At 31.4% G+C, this 24646-nt stretch overlaps 2 protein-coding genes across 2 annotated transcripts; one reads left to right on the top strand and one right to left on the bottom strand.

The window, feature by feature from the left end:
* Nucleotides 1-310: 310 nt before the first annotated feature.
* LOC105671488 (sodium/potassium-transporting ATPase subunit beta-2) lies at nucleotides 311-11749 on the top strand. Its single transcript, XM_067356846.1, has 7 exons — nucleotides 311-674; nucleotides 6917-7057; nucleotides 7678-7794; nucleotides 8075-8256; nucleotides 8486-8587; nucleotides 9022-9193; nucleotides 10357-11749. Exons 1-7 carry the CDS (start codon nucleotides 521-523, stop codon nucleotides 10467-10469), a joined length of 981 nt encoding a protein of 326 aa, XP_067212947.1. The 5' UTR covers nucleotides 311-520; the 3' UTR covers nucleotides 10470-11749.
* Nucleotides 11750-11783: 34 nt separating this feature from the next.
* Nucleotides 11784-20954, bottom strand: LOC105671496 (sodium/potassium-transporting ATPase subunit beta-2). The gene is made up of 6 exons (XM_067356847.1): nucleotides 20519-20954; nucleotides 15746-15886; nucleotides 15427-15546; nucleotides 15136-15317; nucleotides 14705-14984; nucleotides 11784-14620 (listed from the first exon to the last, which is right to left on the bottom strand). The coding sequence occupies exons 1-6, from the start codon at nucleotides 20664-20666 to the stop codon at nucleotides 14517-14519; spliced, it is 975 nt and encodes a 324-aa protein (XP_067212948.1). The 5' UTR covers nucleotides 20667-20954; the 3' UTR covers nucleotides 11784-14516.
* Nucleotides 20955-24646: the final 3692 nt, after the last annotated feature.

Below are 24646 nucleotides of genomic sequence, written 5' to 3' on the forward strand. Positions count from 1 at the left end.
CAGAACGTAGTTATTACTACACAAATGTTGATGTCACTAATGATTATTTCTTACGCTATTATTTAAAACAATAGCGATATATATTAATAACACAATAATATGAAAAGATTTTGAACTGTTCTGAATTCTCCACAGCGACAAGTTTATTAGATCAAGTTAGTTAAATCGAGTCGAGCGACGTAAATTTCGATAGTCCGATCGGCGTATATCTTATTTGTGTTTAATAGAAATCGTGCCGCGCGTTCGTCTCGCCCCTCTCATACGAAATACTCGTTCGCTTTTCGCTCTAGCTCGCTTACTCGTTCGCCCACATGTTCACTACCGACGTGTGGCGAACCGCAAGCGTATTCTCCCAGTTCAGACGGACTGCAAGTTCGGTGCGGTTGTGTGTGCTCTCCTGCTATTTCACCTATCAGTCCGCACGAGTTGCCCGGCGCGTGAAGGTAACAAGACCGATCTATCTGTCTCAGCTTACCTGCCGATCGGCCGATTAAAGAATAGCTGAATAGCAGTTGTCGCAATGAGTGTGCGCGGCAAGCAAGTGCAAAATGGTACAACCTACGAGTTTGATTATATGCGAGTACCTGATACCAGAACGCGTTGGCAGATATTTCGCGACGGTATCCACAATCCCCAAGAAGGAACGTATTGTGGTCATCCACCAAAAAAATGGGGTGAGTCAGCGAATATTATATATATATATGTGTGTAAGATAAATATAAGATAAATATTTGCAAACGTTTAGGCGGAATGATACAAGTTGCAGTTGAATATATTCAAACATATACCGAAGGAAGGAAAACCTACTCCAAAGTACTGTCTTTTTAATTTGGTTGCACAAAAAGACTAATTTTACGTTACATTAGTATTAATATATTCAGAATATATTAGAAATATGAGAGGGAAATTTTGGAAAGTTTAAAAAATGTTATGATTTATATACACAAACTTTCTCATTCTTTACACACATCATATAATCTTTTCAAAATTATATGTATATTTTGCGTAGAAGAATCAACGCGTTTTAAAAAAAAATTCTAGAAAATTTTTGAACTTAATTCTCTGTTTTGTTTATTTTGAAAATTATGTGCATTAAATTTTGAAAATCTTAGAAAAGTAGATATATAATCTATAGCGTTAATATTAATTTACCATTCTGTGTATATTTGTATTATTTTCTAAATTAGGTGCACGATGTTCCTTCTTTATCATAGAAAATCTTAATGTTTATTTAATATTTACAATTTAAATTTCACTGTAGATGATTATCAACGATTTAATCAAGAAACTTGCTGTCATAATATAATGCCGAGATAAATATGAGATACGTTTATGATTAGTTTGAATAAAATTAATATTATTATCTCACAATACGAATTAACAGTATAGAAATCATTCTCTCTCAAATTTTAATTTTATGTTACACATCTTATGTTGCATATGTAAAACAGTTTTATTCTTTCATTTGTATTTGAAATATTCGCGATACCTGTATATCGTATTTATGATACATACACATAGCTATTTCATAAAGTATATTGTTGCCATTAAACTCAATAATAATAACTAATAAAACTTTATTTCCTTGATTCCGAAATCACGAGTAAATGTCAATGAATGATAAAAAGTCGGTTTTTATAGCATTGAACATAAAATGAAAGTATAAACTTTAATACGACTTATTCTGATTGTAGAAATATTGTGAATATTATATCTGTATTGTATACATGACCTTTAAAGGCGCAGTTTGCTATGTACAGAAAACCATATGTAGAGTACAAATTTTTTCATATTAACAATATTAAGCTACTTGTTTGCAATTTTTTATTAATTTTTAATAAGTAAATTAATTTAAACACTACATTATTTGGATAAAAATTTTGAGAAGTTAATAATTTCTTATTTAAAGATATTAAATGACTATATTTAAGGATATTTAATAAATCTAGAATTTTTCTTGAGGAGACTTTAAAAATATCTTAAAAATAAAAAGATTAAGAGTAAACATCTCGAATAACGGACGCATTATCAATGTGTTATCGTTATCAGAAGAAACTAGATCTCAAAGCAGCGATCGAGAGATGTTTCAATGCTCTTATGAAAAGAAATAAAATATATAACACATGTGACATTAGAATTTTAACAACAACAACATTCTTCTCGCATTGTGATTAGAAATTGACATTTAATAATTAATAATTAATTATTCAATTGACAATAATTAATTTTATCAATTTTATTAGTTAGATAGATTGATTTTCGTTACGTATGATGATTTCTTTTATTCGATATTTATTCGATTTCCTAATAAATTTAAAAATTATTAACAGAAGCTTAATATTGGCGTGCATTTGTACGCATGTATACGTATCGAGAATGTCTTACGTAGGCTTCTTGGACCGCTTAGAAGCGGCCGACCCTGAGCCTCGCGTTTTGGCAGCAGTTGGTGCGAGAGAGCACCGGAAATAAGTATCGGTGATGGTAATAGTGAGGAGCGAAAGGGTACTTGGCCTTCGAGAGAGAAAGAGAGAGAAAGAGAGAGAGAGAGAGTGTGTGTGTGTATGTGTGTTCAAGTTGTTTGAAAATATTTTTAGCTATCAGTTAGGATTTTTCCGAAAAATGTGATCATGAAAGGTTATCGTGAAGAATGGAAAAATTGAATATCTTCCTTAAGTATTTAAAATATTAATCTTATGACATTTTTTTTGCTTGTTTAATGACCAGAAATTTTTATTTTAATAATGAAATAATCATCACATTATTGATTATAATGAGAGTACGATATATTAGTTTGTATAAGTAAATATCATAAATTTTCTATTATTAATGTCTGTTTTAATTTCCACACAATAATCTTTCGATCACTTGGAAAGAGAATATCTGTGTCAGTGCTGTTTAAAATGATAGCTATCGGAAATCTTTCGGCTCTTGGACAGAAATATCGATTCCAAATATATGTTTTACAAATATACGCACTTACGCAATAGAACACATAAAATCGGCATCAGACCATGCATTAGAAAATGTAAACAGTGAATTGGAAATTGGAGTTCGATCTATCAGAAAAAAAAGTGGGCTAAGGTTGAACTTACTTCATGGATTGAATTCTAATCTTCAATTTGCAATCTTAAACTCTAATCCGATAAGTCAGTATATAGTCTCCTTTTGTTTTAGATCGAAGAAACATAGGTCATGATATATTTTTATATTTTCTACAACAATTGTGCCGACATTTCTAAACGTTTCTAAAATACAATTCGCATTTTAGTCGTTTTATTTGCACGTTAAATCGCATTTTATACACAACAATCACGATAACATTGATTAATATGACGTGTGATCGCATGCCTAATTAATTTCGCACTTTCAATCAATTGTTTTTTTCAACGAAATGCAAACTGTCTTATGGACAACTTCACGTCAGATAGGAGAATATTTCTTGTTATTATTTTTTTTCGTACATTCATACATATTTAGATATTAATTTACATAAAGTTTCAATATCAACTAAATTCTTTACAGTTTCTGTGAACTGTGACTTTGAATCACAGTTTAAAATGCATAAATGGTTCTAAATGATTTGAAATAAAAAAAAAATTTAACGACTATTTTAAAATGCATTTATCGTAGCGAAAAGTTTCAATACCTTTCCTGATATGTCTTTTCGATCCTGAAGAGAAAAACTAGTTGTATCCAGTAAACACGCAAGTCTTTTGATAGGAGGAAAAAATATCTTATTCCTCGAAATTAAAAAAACAGTTATATGAATAGATACAATATATTGTATAATCAGATATATAATTCACAGACCACACGGCAGCGTGCGTTGTCAATGCCAGTCGTTAAGAAAATGTGGTTTTCTGAGGAAGACGATAAGATCCTCTCGTGACGAAATAATTCGCACTTGTTATCGCGGACATTATCTTTTTTTTTCCCCCGATCTGACGTCATCGTACCATATCGCGCGCGCACGACATTCTTTTCTTCCTTCGTGCAGGAATGAACCAGTAATGAACGTGTGTTCACGACAAACGCACGTGTTTTCCTTCCAGCTAATTCGATACGCAATCATCGTATCGCTTTATTTTTATGATTAAAATACCTTCTTACATAAATAAAATATTTTTCGCCATTTCAAACAACTCGTCGCGCAAAAGAATTGCTTCTATCCAATTTTTTTTTTTTTTTTGCTTGAAGATCATGGCATAAATGTGGGTCACCACGAGGTCGACAGCAATGTCCAACAGGTGTTTCACGACAAACGAGTTTTTTTCTCAGAGAAACGCTTATGTCTAAACTATAACTAATCTAATCACAATTACGAAATTGTTGCATTTTAAGATATGCGCTTCCAGTACACGTTTCCTGATATGAAGATTTTTCATCTTTTTTTATATAAGTATAGATGTTGACTGTAATTAATAAGTTAATTAATAGCATTTTGGCTATGCGATTCCAGACAAATTACAGTTGCTGAAGTACTTCGCTTTTATAAGAATCCTGATAAATTTGCGCGTTACACGTGCAAGATATGAATTAGCAAGTGTGTTGCTACGCCTTCTGCTTACCGCAGCTTATGGTCATGTGAATGCATGCTATTCCGCGTGCAAATTTTCATGCTAATCATACCGATTCTCACGCGGTTTTGATGTCGTTAAATTATCGTGCGACCAATGAGACCTGAGCGAGGCTCGCTGAAAAAAGGAACGTCGTATTTTTTCTTGCTGAAGCAACTCGGTGCTTGAATTTCGTTGCAATGGAAACCGTGGCACTTGAATTACAATGTCATGAAATTGGCGCAACAGAAAAACAAGTGGTCTATTGAGTCTCTGTATTCGAAGAATTTGCGTCTGCAAATATTTCCCATTCCGCAAAATCTCACACTCATCACTTCGTCACAGATTAGCGTGCAGATAAGCGAAGAGAGTAAATCATAAACCACGCAAATTTCCGTTCTTCTGACGATTAACTGTTGATAATGTTGCTGAATTGAAATCAACCGTCCAAATGCAATTAAGCTCATCCACGGATGTAATTAGACACGTTCCCACAAGATGTTTATTCACTATAGCAGAGAACAAAAGTGTCATTTCTTCTTCGTCTTTCAGTATTATATGTAAATGATGTATTATATTAGCGTCGTGTGTAAAGAAATAGTGTGTTACTTAGTCGGTTTGATTTAAAACGCCGCTATCGGAGAATTTTTCAATGCGCACCGATGTGTCTGTTGCATACAATTTCCTGGTTCTTGTTTCTTACGAATAATCACAATCGAGAGCGGTGGATCAACAACCGCAGTGATAACGACGCGGCGATCACGTGCAATCGTACACAAAAACCGCAACACAATCAAACCGTACACAATCACCGACTGTGATACCGCACTGTGCAAATTTTTTTGCTTACTGACGAGTTCTGCTTATCTCGCGACCTCGAATATATGTGTACTGTTCTAAAATATATATATTGCGTTTGTAAACTTTCGATTTTCACTTGCAGCTTGTTTGTCAGACGGAAAACTAAAATTTATTTACATTTTTTATTTTCAATCATTGGAAAACTCGCGTTTACTTCGCACGTTTCGAAAATCGGCCTATTTTGTAGAATTTCCGTTGAACAGACATTTTGCTTATCGCAAAATAGTTTGAAAATTGATCAGTTTTGAGCTGATAAGTATTCCCTATTTTTTGGATTAGCGTATATTACTTCTATTGCCACATTTTCGTATATTTGTTGATTAATGTATTAAAATCAAATGTATTTCCGACATTAATTATTCAAATATATCGTACGCTTATCGTTATTTGTAATGCGGATGAGCAAAATAATTATACGATAAATTATCTAAAACGATTTGGGAAATCGCGCTAAGAATTAAAGCGTTCAACGTTTATCTTCAAATGCCTGATCGATGATTAATCAACGAAAATATCTTTGTGCGTTGAACGTTTGCATTAAGAAATCAATAGAAACGATAAGATATTGCTGCTTACTTTGAGAAATAGACTGACAGGAATTAATTTATTTAATAATTTCTTGTCAGAACCACGTTTAAAAAGATGTTTCCGCTTCACTTATACTGTCAAACTATCTATCACATAACGAGTAAATATTTTGACAGATATTAAGTATTGAAAATAAATAAGACTTTGAAAAATTAGATCTTTCAAATATTCACGGGTTTGATCTTTCCGAAAGATATTTGAATTTTTCTCCGAGAATAATAAGAGCGACACACTTGGCCGTCCAATGCGGCTTGCGATGCTTCTGAAAAAGGATCTATATTTAGAGCGTGCGTTTGGCACGGTGCTCTGTGCTTTAAATATTTTGTGTTCGATCGACGAAATGATGAAAATTTTCGTTTACGTGGTTGCATAAGTGGTCGAAGTAGGCTGCTAGCCGTGTGACGTCAAATGATGAGTTTAGGTTCGTCTTTGGTGGAAAAAAAGTAGGAAAGGATGAAACTCGTGCGAGTTGCTCATAAGTGGCTTTTTGAATTTCGTATATTCGCGTACGATTAATATTTGGAACACCACGCAGCGGTGTTCAAATGCGTCAATGACGAAAGTATAAATAACACGATAGAATCGCGTCCTCGTTTTTTTTTTCAGAAATTGAGGAATTTTGAGGAAATCGATTTTGTAAAAGAAAAAATTTGTACAATGCTATTGAAATTTGTTAGAGAATTGTTAAAACATTCTTTTTTAGATTTGTTAGAGAATTGTTAAATTCTATTAAATTTTCTATAAATCTCTATCACCAAGTGATGTTTTTAGTTTCATCTACTTTTTAATTCATTTTACTTATTCCGTTGTGTATTTTTATGTGAATAAAATGTAAAATATAAATAAAAATTAGTTTTACGAGTTATAAAAAGACCTATAAGAAGTTCTATCTCTTGTTATATTTTTTTTAGGCATGACTGTTATCTTCTATGCTTGCTTCTATGCCGGACTGGCGATACTTTTCAGCATTTGCATGAAAGCCATGCTCGCCACATTGAGCTACGAGAAACCGAAGTGGACTCTAAGTAGCAGTCTCATAGGCACCAATCCAGGTAAGATTTTTGCCAAAGTGACAATTGCATTTAAAAAGTCATTATAAAACAATCTATTATGCTCTCGATGTAATTGTTTTTGAAAATTTATTTGTTCTCTCTTCCTCTACTGAATATAATGTTACTTTTCAAGACTTGATCGTAAATATACTTTTCGGGTCTTAATCTGAGCCTTGCTTTTTTTTTAATTGTTTGAGATACATAAATATATTATAGAAAAGAATCATGGTGCTTTTCTCAGATTAATATCTTTTTTATTTAAATATTATAAAAGGAAGCATTAAACTATACACTTCTCTTAAAAAGTTTTTATATGCAACAAAATGACACCTGCTACTTCATCAATTCTTCGTGACAACATTTTTGTAGTGATGCGTTAGCATTTAATAGTTTGTTTTATAATTAAAAATTGCACAATATTTCACCAAATTCTATTACGAGAATAAAAACTATTACTCACAATATTTTTGATGTAATTTTGACAGAAATATCATTTATAATACACAAGTTATTAACAAATAAAAATTGTTATTGTTATTAAATAAAAAAGTATAATCAGAATTTTGTGCTTAAATCGTTTGAACTTTTTAATTGCATCATTTGTCAACGTAATCCAACAGGTTTGGGTTTTCGACCGATTCCGGAAAATCCTGATGAAAGATCGCTCGTTTGGTATAGCGCGTCGAATGCAACCGAAGTACAAAAATGGACGCGACGTTTGGATGAGTTCTTGGAACGTGAGTAATAAGCCGAACAGCAAAAAAGCAGTCATTAATTATATTAATGTATATGCGCACACGTTTTCGGAAAAATAATTCTAGACAGCTTATCGTAGATTTATATATTGATTAAAAATTAAAGAATTATATTGTTTTCCGCGTCCCGAAGTAAATCTTGGGAGTTATAGCTTCTCCACAATTCGCTATCAGAGTTTGCCGCACAAATTATTATTTTTTTCACTTTTTGTGTCGTACATAAATGAAGCATAACGTGATGGAATTTGTACGAATTCAATAGACTACATCAACTCGTCACTGTTACCGAATGGCGGCAGAAACCAGCAGATCTGTAACTACACTATGCCAGCAAAATCTGGTAACGTATGCGCAGTTGACATAAACAATTGGGGCCCGTGTGCGCCAAGTCGACAATACGGCTTCAACAACTCGGCACCTTGCATCTTCATTAAACTTAACAGGGTGAGATAGCGGAACGCGTGCACAATTTTTGTGCAAAATTATTCTATGAAAACTTATTTAATATAATCTTTTACAGACAATATATTAATTTTTTCTATTCTTTTTATTTAATTTTGTCTAATGTTTTTTTTATGTTTTTCCATATTATAATATATTGATGTATAGAACTATTTTTTATAAGATTTTTTAAAATGTTATTTTTCTCTCTCTCTCTCTCTTTCTCTCTCAGATATATGGATGGGTTCCTGAGTACTACAACGACACTCAGAATTTGCCATCCGATATGCCAGCTAGCTTAGTTAATTACATCAAGAGAATCGACGCTTCATGGGTTAGTTAGTCGGTCAGTTAATTATATCAGTCGATAAATTAAATCTGGTTTAAACAAAATTCAAAAGTAAAAAAATTCAACTCTAAATTTACAACCAGTCTTAAATTCGAAACAATATGTCTCAAAAATAACGGAGAATTGACGCTGTATCAATTCAAACACTGAACGTATGTGCGAGTTTACTTTTTTCAAAGAGGACACGTTTGGATAATATAATAATACTAAAGTTATTGCTAAACTTTGTGCATTGTGGGTACTTTTTAAATATTATTGAAAATTTAAGAAATTTTGAAATTAAACCAAGAATTAATTAAATGAAATTTCAATTTTAACAGTAGCGTTGAAAATTGAAACTTCTTGCCATTATATATAGGTTTCCTAGAATTTTTATTAACATCTTGCTTAATACAGTTTATATTTGTTTTAAATTCCAGCTAAATACGGTTTGGGTGTCCTGCAGAGGAGAAAATCCTCATGACGTTGAAAACATTGGTCAGTTGGATTATTATCCGAAAGGACATGGCTTTCCAGGATTCTATTATCCATATGAGAATGTTCCCGGATACTTAAGTCCAGTCGTTGCCATTCACTTTCGTCGACCAATAAGTGAGTTTGATATTTTACGAATAATATTTATAACAATAGGAAACAGGCAATATTCATATTTTTAGGTTCTTCAAAGATAAATAAAAAGATTGAAGGCAATAAGAACTAAAAACACGATTGTTGGAGCGCACAAACTATTTTTAATAAGCTAGGAACTATTATCAATCAAGATATTAAACAAAAACGTTTTGATCGCAAGTTCGGGCTTTTTCCAGCTTGAGAAAAGACAAAAAAGAAAGAAAATTATGATCTGAATGTTTTGTATCTTGATTAATAATAGTTCTTAATTTTTCCGCTTCAATAATCACACTTTTGGTTTATTTTGCCTTGTATTTAAGGAAGTCTTTATTTTAATAAAAGACTGCAAAAAATCTCAAACCACGATAATTTTTAATATTCATTTTTTAATTGTAAAATACGTTTTTAGTAACAATTTGAAATCGATTAATTGTAACAAATTCTAATCTCTCGCGTTTCTGTGCTCGTATACTTTCGTTAAAATCCTTGAAAAACTTAGACACAGTTACAGTCATCGTAATTTCCCGTTCTTTTCTCGATATGTGTATATAATACGCAATGTATAGTTAAAACATGTATCGTGTTTCAATACGTTATTTTTCGAATCCGCCATCATTGAGTTCATGTGACTTGTAAGCAAATGATGCACTCCAGATAAAACCAGTAAAAGCCGGTATATTGCAGCATAGTATTGGTCGTCGAAAGGTGTCATCGGCCAATAACGCTTGGTTAAACCTGCATGGTTTAATGTGATTCTATTTTAATAATCCTTCATCGACATCTCTCTTTTTTTTTTTTTTTTAAACAAAAATTTAATCGCAAAAATATAAGAATAATTATCAAACTATAAATTATTAGATACTTGAGAGTGTCACACGCATAATTTTAAAAATACCATTTAAGAATTATTAAATTTATATTAATTTAAATTTTACTTGTATTTTTATAACACTTTTAATAGGAAAAACTTGATATGGCTATTTTTGGATCAATTTTTTAATATCGTTCCTTTACCGTTTATCACTTTATTTATCAGTTTTCTAGATATTTAAAATTTATTCAAGCGTTTCTATAAAAACAAAAAAGACTTTATACGTGTAAAATACATGCATAAGAAAATTCTTAAAATCAAACTATTTTCATAGGAAACCAAATCATCAACGTGGAATGCCGAGCATGGGCGAAGAACATTCAATACAGCTCAATTAGATCCGAAAAGAAAGGTGCGGTACACTTTGAATTGATGGTTGACGAGTGATCGTTGCAAATCGCGACGTTGCGATCATAAGGGTCGTCACTACCCTCGGTATCTCCGATTTTGTAGTTTGATTATGTGATTAGGAAATCTTGCGGTACACAAAACGAATTCAAGCATGTCGAGAAACACCGCGAGGTGTTTGGATTTCTCATTATGATAACGAATCACCCTTCGCATCTGAAAGAAATTTATAGATTAATAAATTCTTTATTTTCTAATGACACTGTATGTATAATTAACCAATTTTTCGAGATTCAAGCTTATCGAAGCTTGAACTCTTGATTACTCTTGATCTTAATAGGTTTATTACTTTCGGTTGTTCTGATAAAGAAAAGTTGTCTCCTGTTGATTCGCAAACACATACATAAAAATGTCGGTAATAAATGATATATAGGATATATATTCAACTTTAGATTTTAACAAAAATATTAAAAATTTTCAATTTTTATAAATAATTTTTAATGTTGAAAATTTAAGAGTTTAAAAAAACGCAATTAAAAGTTACATGGTTGAAAATGTGAGATTCAATTGTATATTTATTAAATATTTATTCGATATTTAAAAATCTCGAGATTTTAAAGGCCAAAAAATTAAAAGTAGTTTCAAGAATATAAAAATTTATAAAATTAAGGAATTTAAGTATTTTTAAGAAACCAGATAAAAATTTTTTAGGTTTTAAAAATTTTATCTAAAGTATTAAAAGTAAATCTAAGGTAAATCAAGCGGGGCAAAGGTACATTATACATTACAATCTATATATCCTAAACTGTAAAAAACATGATATTTGCGTTTAAATACTTTACTATTGCAAAGAATTAAAATGCAAAATTGTCTTCTATACGTCTATCATTTTTTATCTTCATTTAAAAAAAAGTACGGGTTGTCATAGTTCTCAGATATCCTGCATATAAAATTTGAAGTAAAATCACTTTAAAAAAAGAAGTTAAAAATTGAAGACAGTTCAACAATATAAATAATTTAATCCCCATATTAACATAGGTTTTTGAAAATGAAAACGCACATTATATCATCATTTTTAGAGAGTTATCCTATAATCTTTAATATCCTATATATCTGGGTCTTATTGTTTTGTTATTTGTACATACTCTAGCTTAGTTAAACATGTGTACGCTCGTCAATGTAAGTAATTTGTTTGCGAAGCGTTCTCGTACTTATTAAGATATAGGTGTAATAATTGTACAGAATGAATAATATGTCGCGCTTCACATATATAGTAATTATTACTTTTTAAATAAATGATAATAATGGTGGAAGGATAATTTAACATGCAAGTACAAATTTTTTTAACAGGGATAAGTATTATACAATCTTTAATTTATTCGTTGCGATTACATACATGTATTAATTTATTTTCCCGCTCCTTGCTCCCTCTCTAGTTTACTCTGTATATTAAATCATAGTAAACAAGTGGTATATATTTTTCTCACAGAAGCATATATTCAATTATAACTCGAAAACTAAGTTTCGAAAATTTTACAAAGATTTTGAAGCCTCTTAGAAATCAAAGAATACAACATTTCAAGGACGTCAGGTTATTTTGAATCACTATATATATGTATTCCTATTTCAATAATACTCAACATTTTCTGACTGTGAAATTTTTTTAATACAAATCAAGTTTTGGAGTGGTATATCAACTGTTTAAAAAATGATTCTTTTTTTTCTTCTTGAGAAGTTATTATTTTTCTCTTCTTGTTTTGATGTCCCTAATTCTTTAACATTGATATCGATACTCTCAACATATTCTAATAATACAATTATGTGCATTTGTATTTTATTTATTGGAAATTTTGGGAATAATTTATTCATACCATACCAGCCAAACCATAGAAAGAATGATATAAAAGATGGCATGTTCGTGAAAATGCTCAAATAATCAGTAGTCCGCATTTCATTGGAAAGAGTTATTATATTTATTCCAGCATGAGGAAAACAATTTAACTTCAATTGTTTACTGTTATTTTCTGTTATGTAATAAGCATGATTTTTTATAATTTTGGGAACTTTATTTTTTGATAAATTCTTGTCATGTAAAATAAGTTGTTTTTTCAATTTATTGTTGGAGGGATTGCATTGAGTTTTTAAGATTTTTATTATCTTTTCTGGATTCCAGAAAATCTATTACTTACTAAAAATAACACTTAATTCATAATAATCTAATTGTATTGCGTAACATAATGCTTAATCACTAATAATCCAATTATATTATAACGCGCTACACGAAATGCAGCGAGGAAAAGTGCAAATTTATTAAGAATCTATTATTTCTTAAAAATACTTTTATGTGCGCGTTTTAAATTATAATTATAAAAGAAAAAAACAAACTAATATTAATATCTTTATATTGAATAATACATATAGATATTAAGTTAAATTAAAAATTTATTCGGATTCTGCCAATAAACATCGTATTTTTTTATCATTATTAAATTGACTGAATGCATTTTTTGGGATTAAGCTATTATTAAGTCATTATTATTTCCATATTTGAAATCTATGATCATTATCTCTTTTTCTTTTAAAGGGAAAGAGAGAATAAACTTTACTTTGAAAATAATTTTTACAATACATATAATTGACAGTTTTCATTTAAAACCTTATATAAGGAAATAAGAATAAAAATGGAGTACGTCAATATTTTTATTGTTTTCGTTCATTTGTTTTTTATTATATGCAGTATTGATGCGTACGTGATATAGTACTAATTTGTTAAAATTCTTTAAATTTGTATTCTGTCAATTATTAAATTAACAATTTTAAGTTATCAACAGTTATGGAAAGGCCACATATTTTCGATCAGTCTTGTACAAGTTTAACGAGCAGAAAAAAAAGGAATCTCTTCGCAATTGCTTCCTTACAACTATTCTTGACAATACAATAAATGATGTAGCGCATAACACAATAACGCATATATAATAATCTATTTGATGAAGTTTCAGCGCCTGTTTCTTCTATCTCTCTATCTCATTCAACAAAACAATAAAAATTTGAATGAACTTGATATTATTATATTTGACATACTTGCCATTTTTACTTTAAACTCCTTTCACAACTTATTTATAATATGTTCTCTTATCTTTTGTATTATTCTTTTATTTGATAAGATTACTCACGTTCTCTCAGACAGCACGCGTGTCTTAAAGACATTCGAAAGACGTCATTTTTTGGACATCTTTTATATATCCTTCAAATGTCTTTAAGACATGCGTGCTGTCTGGGTTGTTCATAAAAAGATAAAAAAATATGATATTATTTGTGTACATATTAGTTTCTATTATTATTTGAATGTTAAAAGTCTTCAAAATCGCACCTGATTATAAAAAGTCTACTCTACTAATATTATATGTATGTATGAGTATTCTGAATGATATTCCAAATGAGATTCTTTTACATATTACAGGGTAGAGCATTTAAAGTATTACGAATTGTTAACTCTAAAAATATGCATCATAGCAAAAAATATTTTAGATAAAAATTATTTAATTCGAAGAGGAAAAAAGATAGAGAGATGTTAATTTGACCTTGGGTCATCAAAGTAAGGATATTATTACAATTTAAAAAAAAATGGAAACCCTTATTTCTTATAAGTTTTGTATAAAATGCAATATCTTGTAAAGTATTCAAAAAATGGCAGATTCAATATAAGGCACACATATTTCAGAAAATGATGCAGTTAATGGAAATATTTCAACGCTTTCAACGATGATTGTTTCACCTAGCCTACAATTTTCCTCTTATCTCTATTACTGTTATCCTTGTCAAATTTTCATATATCGCATTTTACCTTAATGCACGTCCAAAAATCCATCAAATACTTCCGGAATGTCTGTCGTAAAAGATTTTTTTTCTGTTTTGTACTTGATTTATATCATTCAGAGAGTCGGCATCTAGTTGATTTCAAAGAAACGTTTCCTCTTCTCGCAATTTGATTGTTTGGAAAGTAAAGATTCGCTTATCTCAAAAGTCTCGAGGACACTCGTTGATTTTCGTTTAAGAGACTACGCAGGAAGCCGAAGGCCAATTTCGTTAATCTATCATCAGCTCAAAATGGACTGCACCTATCTTGTCAGTACGACTGTGTTTGATATTCTTCGCCCATGCTTTGCATTCTACATTTATCAAGATTCCAGCTAAAAGTAAAAAATAAACATAAAGTAATTCGTGTATACTTTTACATTGATATACGTTGATATCCGCTCTTCCCTTTTACTTACTTCGTGGTCTATAAAAATGTACCGCAACCAACGGACTTAAGTAACCCTCGGAATTTTCATAAGGATAAAAATAACCGGGGAAACCCTGACGTGGCAAGTACTCGATCGGCCCAATGTTTTCTTGATCAGCAGGATTTTCACCTTCGCACGACACCCAAATTGTATTCAATTGCAAGGTATTGTTGTTTGCCACATCTCTGATGTGTTCCTTCAGCTCCTCTGGCATCTTATCCGGCAAGTTTTTAGTATCGTTGTAAAATTCGGGCCTCCAGCCATAAATCTGACAAATAAAATTATTATGAGAAACGTTTTTATTTCCAATTAATAATATTGATCTTTTTTAAGTTAGTAAATTCGAACCATATAAAATATCTTCGAATAAATACCTATTACAAGTAATTGAAATAATTTATGACGTATGCAAAAAGTACCTTGTTCAATTTGAGGAAGATGCACGGGGCAGATTTATGATAATTATATCTGTTTTCCTTCGTGCAAGGATGCCAATTTTTCACGTCAACGTCGCAAACCTTTCCGGGTGGCGGTGGCTGATTGTAATCGCACTTATTAATATTAGCACCAAGACCAAGAACAGATCCGGGTGTTATATAATCTGAAATATTACAACATAACGATGATCAAACGTTCGGGAATCCAAAAATCAGAAATTAATTCTTTAATATCCGAGCAACATAAATTTCTTTTTCATAGCAGATAGTTACCTTTCAAAAAATCTTGCAACGAATCCACCCAGTGCTTGAAGTTTTCGCTGTCGGTGCCTCTGTACCAGATCAAGGTGCTTTCCACATTGTCCGTCGGTGGCATCGGCCTGAATCCTAATCCTGTAGAGCAGGACAGCGTCGTTTATTTAAAAATATGCAACATATTCTGTCTTGTTTCTTGATGCATTAAAAAATACGACCACGAAATAAAAAACGTTTAAACATAATTCGAACAAGTCTTTAATTAAAAATAAGCTGTTTAAAATCTTTATAGGTGGATATGTTTATTACACTAATGCACTAACAAAAAATAACTTACCTGGATTTGTCCCAATAATAGATTTCTCAAGCTGCCACTTTGGTATTCTTGGGTCGAGTGTTTGGTGGAATCCCCAGAGACAAATAGCGACAAGTGCCCCCAAAATGCCGTAAAATGTCAGGTAAAAAAGTCCAATTTTACCTGCATATAAAATGAAATAGTAATTAGAACAGTGTAATATAATTTTGTAATGATCTTTGGATCATCCCATAAGTAATGCGGTATTTCTCATTTTCTCGAAAATTATGAATTATTATGGCCAAACAATTGCAGGTAGGTATAAATACCGTTGCGAAGTTTATCTTATTATTCGAGTGAAATTTTATTGGCGTAGACGTTCTTAATCATGAAAATAAAAGTTTTATTCTAAAGTTGCAAAACTAATAGCATATTCGACTGAACGGATCGACCCGAGATTGATTAAAGATATCATCCTACCAATAAAAGATTTAAATTCCTAGTAAAAAGATCAATTGACCTTAAATGCATCAACATCCGTTCAGTCAAAAACACTACAATTCACATTTACTTCGAGTTTTCTTTTGTTTTCGATGTATTGATAATTTTCCGATTGTTTAAATTATCACCCGAATATCTATTATAAGACAACTGATGAAAAACTTCTTTCTTTAAAAAATTTAATGTTTTATGGCTCACATTTTCTTTTATGTTCGACATTTTCGTTATTATTGTCCAGTTCACATTTGAAAACGCATCGAAAATTGTTTTAATACGAATTAAATAACATCGCATTATGTTATATATCTAATTCTTGTCTAAATACAAGTGATGTTATTTCATTCTCTCACCGGGAATCTCAGAAGAATTTTAACAGTCAAGATATTCTTCAAAATGTCTGCAATCGTATACAGAAGAAGTGGGTACTTGTATGCAAGCACCTCGTATAATATAGGTTAATTGTATTAATCATAGTTTCAATTTGAAAGAGGATCAAAGCGCCTTGTCAAATGGTGCAATTCAATTACGCGCCGATTTAACATTTCAACGACGCCGTGTGACGTATTTTATAAATACTGTCTTTATTATCAAGCTTTAATTCTTGGCCTTAAATCTCAACAGTAACTCGTCTTCTATTACCATAATGTTAGAATGATTGCCTTGTTGCAAAAAATACAAAGATATTATCACAGACGTCTATATATCACTTTATACTACAACTATAGACTGCTAACTCTCTTTATTCTCATACATAAAAGTGATTCCCAAAATTATGTATTACATATAGTAAGTATTTGCACATGCGTGGCAATACAGTAAGCAGATATAAAAGTAGATACAAAAGATAATCTGATTCGATAAAACTCGTAATTCGCTTTTCTATGGTGCTTTCGATCGTCTGAACTGTGTCGACTTCCGTGATTTGAACGATCTCAGGTGATTGCAACTGAATGAAAGGTAGCTGCATAGTTGCGTGGGTGTACCCTTCGGAATGGCCCTAAGTTATGTAATACTGTAATGCCGTCGTTTAATGTCAATTGACCTCGTTATACACGCGTTGAAGGAAGTTTAACAATTGCCATTCAACTGTCAAGCAAACCGTTGTATGCGCCGCGAATCAAACGCGTTTCGTGTTTCCGTCTTTTTCTCCCCATATTTTCCGTCTACCTTCCCCTTATTTATCACTTTGGTGCTATATACTGTGTGCGCACGTAAAGAATTGTATAATAAATTGTACGGATCAAACATGTTATACATTGAATGTAAAGGAAAACATTAAAACGAATGTAAAAAGCTTCGACAAATCGAAGCTGGAAGTTAAAAAAAAAAATCTTTTTTGTACAAAATTAAAAATTATTATAACAACTGTTAATTGAAGAATCTTTCGTGTGCAATAAAACACATTATTTTTGTCCTCATTAAAATCGTTGCCATTGGCTTAATGCTTTACAATACTTTTCATAATTAACACAGCGCTCATTATTTGAGACAACATACGTGTACCTTCTATTCGAATAAATTATAATCGTTTCAAATAACACGCACGTGCTTTATACATTCTATCTGAATTGATCGTTTTTATTATGGAGAATCCGTTTCTCAATAACAATCTTTCCAATATTTTAAAGCAAGAAAGATTGAATTTAAAAACTTGACAAAAATTAGGTATACAGAAAAGATTTTCACATTGATTGTATATCAAGATTAAATTAGATTTTATGTCAAAGATAAATCTTGAAATGCTTTTTGAAGAGTTTACTATACTACTGTAAAAGTTCAAAACATACACAGGCTTCTAAGCCAATTAAACCAAAATAATCTTGCGAATCGACATGTAGTTGGCATTGTAAGTTTTCATTACATAGCAAGAAATAATAAATAAATTGGCTATTTTGTCAGTTACGTGTCTCTTTTTATATTTGATTAATAGAATACTTCAAATATTAGCTATTTTCAACAAAAAATAATATTAAAAACTTGATACATTCGAGTTTATTCGAAAAATTCGCAGCATTTTATGAAATAAAATTCAAAATGAAACTTTCAATTTTTACAACAAAAATTAAAAAATAATTTTTCGCATAAAAACTAATCCTTGTTGTATTTCGTTAAAGTAGCACATAAATGCGTCATTATTAAAGCAATAACCGGACTAAAGAACATCAACTTATGCAAAGTCGATAAGTTAAGATAAGTTAAACTTATCACAAAAACATTACAAACTTTTTGGATGAATCAATATTTATGCATACTTTACTTTTACATGTTGTATTCATAAGTGTACATTTTTGCATATTTTATCCATAAATGCTCATTATTTGATATACCTATTTTTGCTAGAATTGATTTGCGTGTGAAATTTCGGTTTCTCTTTTAACGATTGAGAGTATCACATGTAAACCCTAAAAAAGGTTTCACGCAACGTACATGGTGCGTAACAACCATTAGGTCACCATAGCGACAATCGTAAACACACTCCAGGACTAATAGGAGAGACGGAGGACCATTGCTGCCAGACGGCAAACCGGGCTAATACGCACACAATTGAGAATTCCGTATATGTGCTGCGCATAACACTTCTACAAACATTGAGAGCGCTTTGCGCAGCACATATACACGATCCTTAATTAAATGCGTATAGACCCGATCTTGTCGTTTGGCAGCAGTAGGTGGGACTGATATTCAGCGATGATCGATGGTGTCTAGTGGACTAATTAACCCGACTAATTGACCCGACTTTAACGTATTTAAATTGTTGAAAAAATGCTTTTATGAAAGTAAAATTAATTTGTTTAAGATTGAAAGAATTTTTTCCCGAATTTTTTTGTCATACACGTTGCATATCAAATTTCCAGTATAAAAGATAAATAAAAAGAGTGGCCTCCTCTTTTTGAAAATTTATTTAATAACATAAATAATAATAACTTAAGTGGTCTAAATTGAGGAAATATTTATGTGACATCACAAATAAAATTAACTTCGGAGTTATTGACGTCATCAATTAGTCACAAAATTTATGACGAGCTTGAGTCGATGAACTTTTCCCGATACAAAAATAAGCAAAGAAACAAGAAATATAAGAATAAGAAAAAAGCTTATTAGATTTTTTAATATGATCTGTATATGTGTAAAATATTCACATAAATTATGTGTAATGTATTTTCATAATTTTGTTCAACTTTCTTCACTGAAGAGTAATATTTTTATGTAATATTTTTATTCAACATTGCATAGCAATAAATGGTATTTCATAATTTTACTGATTAAGCTTTAAGCACACGTCTTTATTTAATCAGTAACTATTATTACAAGCTGATTCAACGAAAGCGAACTGCATGCTTAAAGAAAAAATCACGTGAAATATTAAGTAGTGTATTTCTTCAAAGAGTAGATATATTACAATTATATTTAATACAGCAATTATGTTATTATATTTAATACTACATTAATTACATTTAATGTTGCAAACAATAATTTAAAAAATTCGAAGTACCGACAAATTTATTTTGCAATCAATTTTTCCGAATTATTTCTTAAAAATTTTAAAATTACGGACAGAGTATGTAATTAATTTTTTTTAAAAAAGATCAAAACCACGTTAAATAGCGTAATAAAAAGATCATTTTGACACGCCCTGTTTTTTAAAATACTAAAGAACAGTATGTGACAAAATGTATCAAAGCTGTTAGTAATGACAGCAATTTAAACAAAGTAAACTCTATAAGAATCCAACGGTTTGCTTAATCTTTATTAATTGTGAGAGAAATTGTGTAAATATAAAAATTAAGAAAACGGTATACAATACGAATTTTTTGGTATAAATTTTAGATTTCGCGTGTCATAATTAATTCTAAAAAATGCTTGCTGTAATAAAAACATCGCAAAAAGTACAGTTGGCCAATCAGCAAGTGAAAGGATCCAAAACTTTTAAATTTTTTGAATATTTTGACTAACAGGTCCTGACGTAACTTTCTTCAGCGAGAGCAAAAATATCTAGCAAAGACACCTAAAAGACCTTCTGAAAAAATCCCATCTCTTGGGCGTCTTTCATATGTTTCTAAGCATGCGTGTTGTCTAGGATATTTCGAGAAACTTCACAAATCATATGAAATTTTAGATAAAAGATGCAATTTTAGGTGCACCTGTATCTGACAATGAGATCGAGTCTCGAGTGATATCCGACAGAGTTCGATATACAATGTGAAATTAGTGAAAACTATCGATAACTGTGAAATTGTACATATCCCCATCATACAGGTACTACATAATTTCTTTCGTGCCGCATAACTTGAAAACTGGCAACACTGTGCTTACCCCAGCTACTGGCGGTCCTGCCCATGACCGCGCTGGTCTCAGGATTGTACACGAACGTCTTCATAGTTTGTTTAACCGACATGCTGGGTGGTTTCTCGTACGGGTTCATCAACTCCGCGGTGACCATCCTCGTATCTTTGGCTACCATCGTGTCTACCACCTGTTATCAAGTTTCGCTTGGTTCACAAAACGCACATGCACCCGCCCAAGCAATGCTTGAAACACACAAGTTTTTTTATTCTCCGATCACTGAATTCCCCCGTTGATTGGTCGTCGTGCGTCACAATTTGCTTTTCTATTTCCTTTTTTTCTACTTTGTTCTCTCGTAATTATTACTCCAACTCGCAAGTTACTCCGCCACTACAGTTGTTTCTTCGACGTCATCAGGTTGACTAAACGTGCCTGAACGCGCCTGAGCTCACGCCGCGCGACTTTTTTCCACCTCTCTCGCTCCCCTCTCCGCACCGTCCTCTTGTGCCCACTTCTCACTGCCCCTCCTTGACCACAGGTTCGGAGGAGCTTTCTGCGAGGCCTAGGTGCAGGTTAGAAAGATGTGTGCAAGTTATTCCGCAAAAGAACTGCATAATTTTTATGAAACTTTTAGATAAAAACGTTGAAATTATCGTTCGCATCTGGTTTTAATAATTTCAAGCAAGTTCACGCAGCAGTGACTCACATAATAATACCGCGAACACTCGTGTCACGAACAGCACTTTCTGTATCCTTCGTTTAGTAAAAGCAACGCGAGAAAGAGTAAAGCAGAAAATGAGTGTACGTTTTAAGTCCCGTAGCATATTGGCAATGAGTCAACGTAGCACTCTAACTCTATTCTTTATCACATATTATGAATTGAGGCGAAGTGTAACTAGTTCAAAGCAGACAGAAAAATTGATACTCTGAATCATTATCTCTCTTGTCCCTCTTTTTTCTGTAAGTGTTGATTTTTACAGAGAAAAATACAGATACACCTATTGTCCGCGATGCGAGTACCGTTCGCGCATTGCTCGTGCGTCATTTGATGAACTAATTGTGCAGGCTTAATTTAAATATAATGTACATCAGACATAAGTAATTCACTATTTTTTATGAAATTTAATGTATTAAATTTGAAAAGAGAGTCTTCTACTCGTCTAACAATTCTCCAAACGCGCTGATTTTGCCTTTACATCTCGCTTCATTTAATAGCCTAAAACTTTGAAAATAATTTAATATCCTAAAACTCCGAGTTTCGAAAAATCACTTTATACAAATATTTTTAGACACATAGAGGATTTAGAAAATGCAAAAAGAAATTAAGAGTAATAAAATAGTTTCCCGCAGATTTGAAATACGTTCTTGTTGAGGATGTATCAAATATGCTTATAATGTGCTGTAGGTGCATGTATGTATGTCAACGATGATGTGTAAACATATGTGTATGTTTCGCATACCGTGTATTACTATCGCGTAATTATCAGTGATACATATCTCTTTCGCAATACCTTAGTTGTGTGTCATTCACATTGAGTCCGCTATGCTCAATGCTAATGCATCATTAATTACAAGTGTTCAAAATTTTATTAACTTCTTAAATATTAATAATGTATGCATTATTAAAAAACTATTTTTTTAGAACTTTTATAAAATACAATGTCTCTAGATTTTCAAAGTTACCAAATTTCAAATTTTTTTTTATCAAAAATTTTGTATTTAATATGGCAAACCAAATAATAGACATCAATTTGAAAAGTTATTTTATTTTTATTAATCTTGATTTCTAAAATTTTTTAAGATTTTTAAATTTCAAATCTGATATCAAAAGAGCTTCGAAATTTAATTAAAAGTTTATTACAATCTGATATTACGTATTACATTTAATCTACTGTTCAAATTTCCAATTGCCACATTGGATTTTACAATTAAAAATTTTTTAATTAGAAATTTTTGAACTTGAATTTAAAAAATTTTATTAAAGATACCTGGTCTATCTGTCTTTTTTCATAATTCGCTTATTCGTCGCGATTCAGAAAATTGCGAATACGATTTTCTCAATCGTCTGGCAAATTAGGGGCTAAGGTCAACTCGTGTGTGTGGCCTTAGTACGGGCAATGGCAACGACTGTCCGATTCATGCGGCGGTCCATTCCATTCTCTTTATCACAACGAGACGAGCTTAGGCGCGTGTAATGTGAGTCACACATACAGAGATCGATCTGAATTGCCCACATCCTGCCCATCTTGTGACATTAATGTCATTACTGTCCGACGGAGAACTTGGGGCGAAATAGACGGAAGAATCAGCGTTATTTCTTGTGACTCTCAAGTATTCCGACCTCGTACGAGCGCATCTTTCTTTTGTAAAATCAAACATGGTATAATACCCTTGGTATATATTTCTTAATTCTATAATATCGCAAATATTTTAATAATTTATGATTGCACAAGTAAAGTGCAATTCTTTAGGCGGTAAAGTTCTTCTTACGATCTGAGAAAATCTTATTATGTACACAAATAGCATTTATTTATCTTAAAAGATTAAGTTAAATTTTATTCTTTTTAATAGTATATCTTTCAATAAATCCTACATTTATGCAATAAAATACATCAATTCAATAATTCTATAGATTAGATTTATTCTTCTTGACACATTTCAAGTATAATGGTGTCATCAACATGCCTATCGCATGTCTCATTAGCCAATTATGTTTAAAACTTCCGTCGTCTACGAGAACGTCTGCATTTCGAAGCCAAGGTTATGCAATTACACAATTTTACAAAAAAATTTTTGAAATTTAAGGTGTCTCCTTTTATAGTGTTTGTTTTTTTGATATTAAATACAATGCCAGTTTTAAAAATAATACTATGTAACAATACTATGTAATAGTATACATACAAAATTTCTAATAATTATAAATATTAATAATTACAAATATTTATCTAATAATTATAAATATTTTAAATACTTAGTCTTATTAAATCTTTTGAATATCTTATATTTAACGACATTATATTTAACGTCGTTTAATTAATCGATAATTACTTATAAAAAGTTATGTTACTAATTACAATTTTGATTTAAAAAATACGCAGTTAGAAGACGAATGTGCAGAGAATCACAAAAAAAAAACATTTGCCAAACGCATGAAGCCAGATTGAAACATTGCGCATTTTCGACAAATTTTAAAATATAATATTTTACGTATCACAAAATAATATGCTGTTTTTTGCGTTTTGAATTTTAATTTTCATAAATAAATTAATATCACACAACTTGTGCGCCTTCATTTTATAAACTCGTTAACGTTGTCTGAGATAAGAATTAGTTTCGCAAAATTTTAATGAACTGAAATTAATTACTATCTTAACGCTAATAAATCTAAAGATTTTGAGGATATAAGAGATAATATAAAAAATATGATAGTAATTTATTTGTCGAAATTAAAATAATTTTGTAATAAATTTTGTAACTTTGAATTTTGTGAAAAATATTTCGTGTTGTGTTAATTGTAGAGAAAGCAAGGCTACCGTAGCGTTTAGGGTTGGTTTATGTCCCGCTGTTTACGCATTTCATACTTTCACTATCTCTTTCTATCCTGCTATCCTGCTTTCTATCTTGTACTTCGCATTATCTCTTCTGCGCATGTTACCTATTAAGTCTGCGCAAGTCCTTCAAATATCCTGCGGTATTTTGCCCCTTACCAGTCGCACAGCGGCACTCGTACGGGTTCGCACATCGAGTTATCCCTCCCCCTACTACCCTTACTACTTTTCTTTAGAGTTTTCCGCCTTCCTCCCCCTTTTCCATCATTACCTGTTGCGTACTATTCGGCGCAGAGTACCGAAAGCATATTCCGTGCGACAAGCGATATTCGAGTTTTACCTTTGTCCTCATACGACAAAATCGCGTCGGAAGTGTGTAAAATACCGTGTGATCGTCGTAATAAAATGCGTAATAAAAATCGGGAGTGCCGTTTAAAAGGTCGCGCGACTTTCGTATTTAAAAACGCACGCGTGCAATGCGTGTAAGTGTTTAAAAGAATTATCGTGAAAATTGTTCGCGTCGCGATCGCGTGTGAATGCTTTGAAAAACTGCGAGGGCTGCGAAAACTCTGAGGACTGAGAGGAGGAGGAGGCTCAGGAGGAGCATCGG

Source organism: Linepithema humile, chromosome 6 (assembly GCF_040581485.1).
Source record: "Linepithema humile isolate Giens D197 chromosome 6, Lhum_UNIL_v1.0, whole genome shotgun sequence".
NCBI lineage: Eukaryota > Metazoa > Arthropoda > Insecta > Hymenoptera > Formicidae > Linepithema > Linepithema humile.

Bases quoted from the DNA above. Each gene is read 5' to 3' on its own strand.
- LOC105671488 (XM_067356846.1), top strand. From the start codon at position 521: ATGAGTGTGCGCGGCAAGCAAGTGCAAAATGGTACAACCTACGAGTTT. The intron at 675-6,916 runs GTGAGTCAGCGA...TATTTTTTTTAG, and splicing joins TCATCCACCAAAAAAATGGG to GCATGACTGTTATCTTCTAT. The intron at 7,795-8,074 runs GTGAGTAATAAG...CGAATTCAATAG, and splicing joins TTTGGATGAGTTCTTGGAAC to ACTACATCAACTCGTCACTG.
- LOC105671496 (XM_067356847.1), bottom strand. From the start codon at position 20,666: ATGGTAGCCAAAGATACGAGGATGGTCACCGCGGAGTTGATGAACCCG. The intron at 15,547-15,745 runs GTAAGTTATTTT...CCTGCTCTACAG, and splicing joins TATTATTGGGACAAATCCAG to GATTAGGATTCAGGCCGATG. The intron at 15,318-15,426 runs GTAACTATCTGC...GTAATATTTCAG, and splicing joins GTTGCAAGATTTTTTGAAAG to ATTATATAACACCCGGATCT.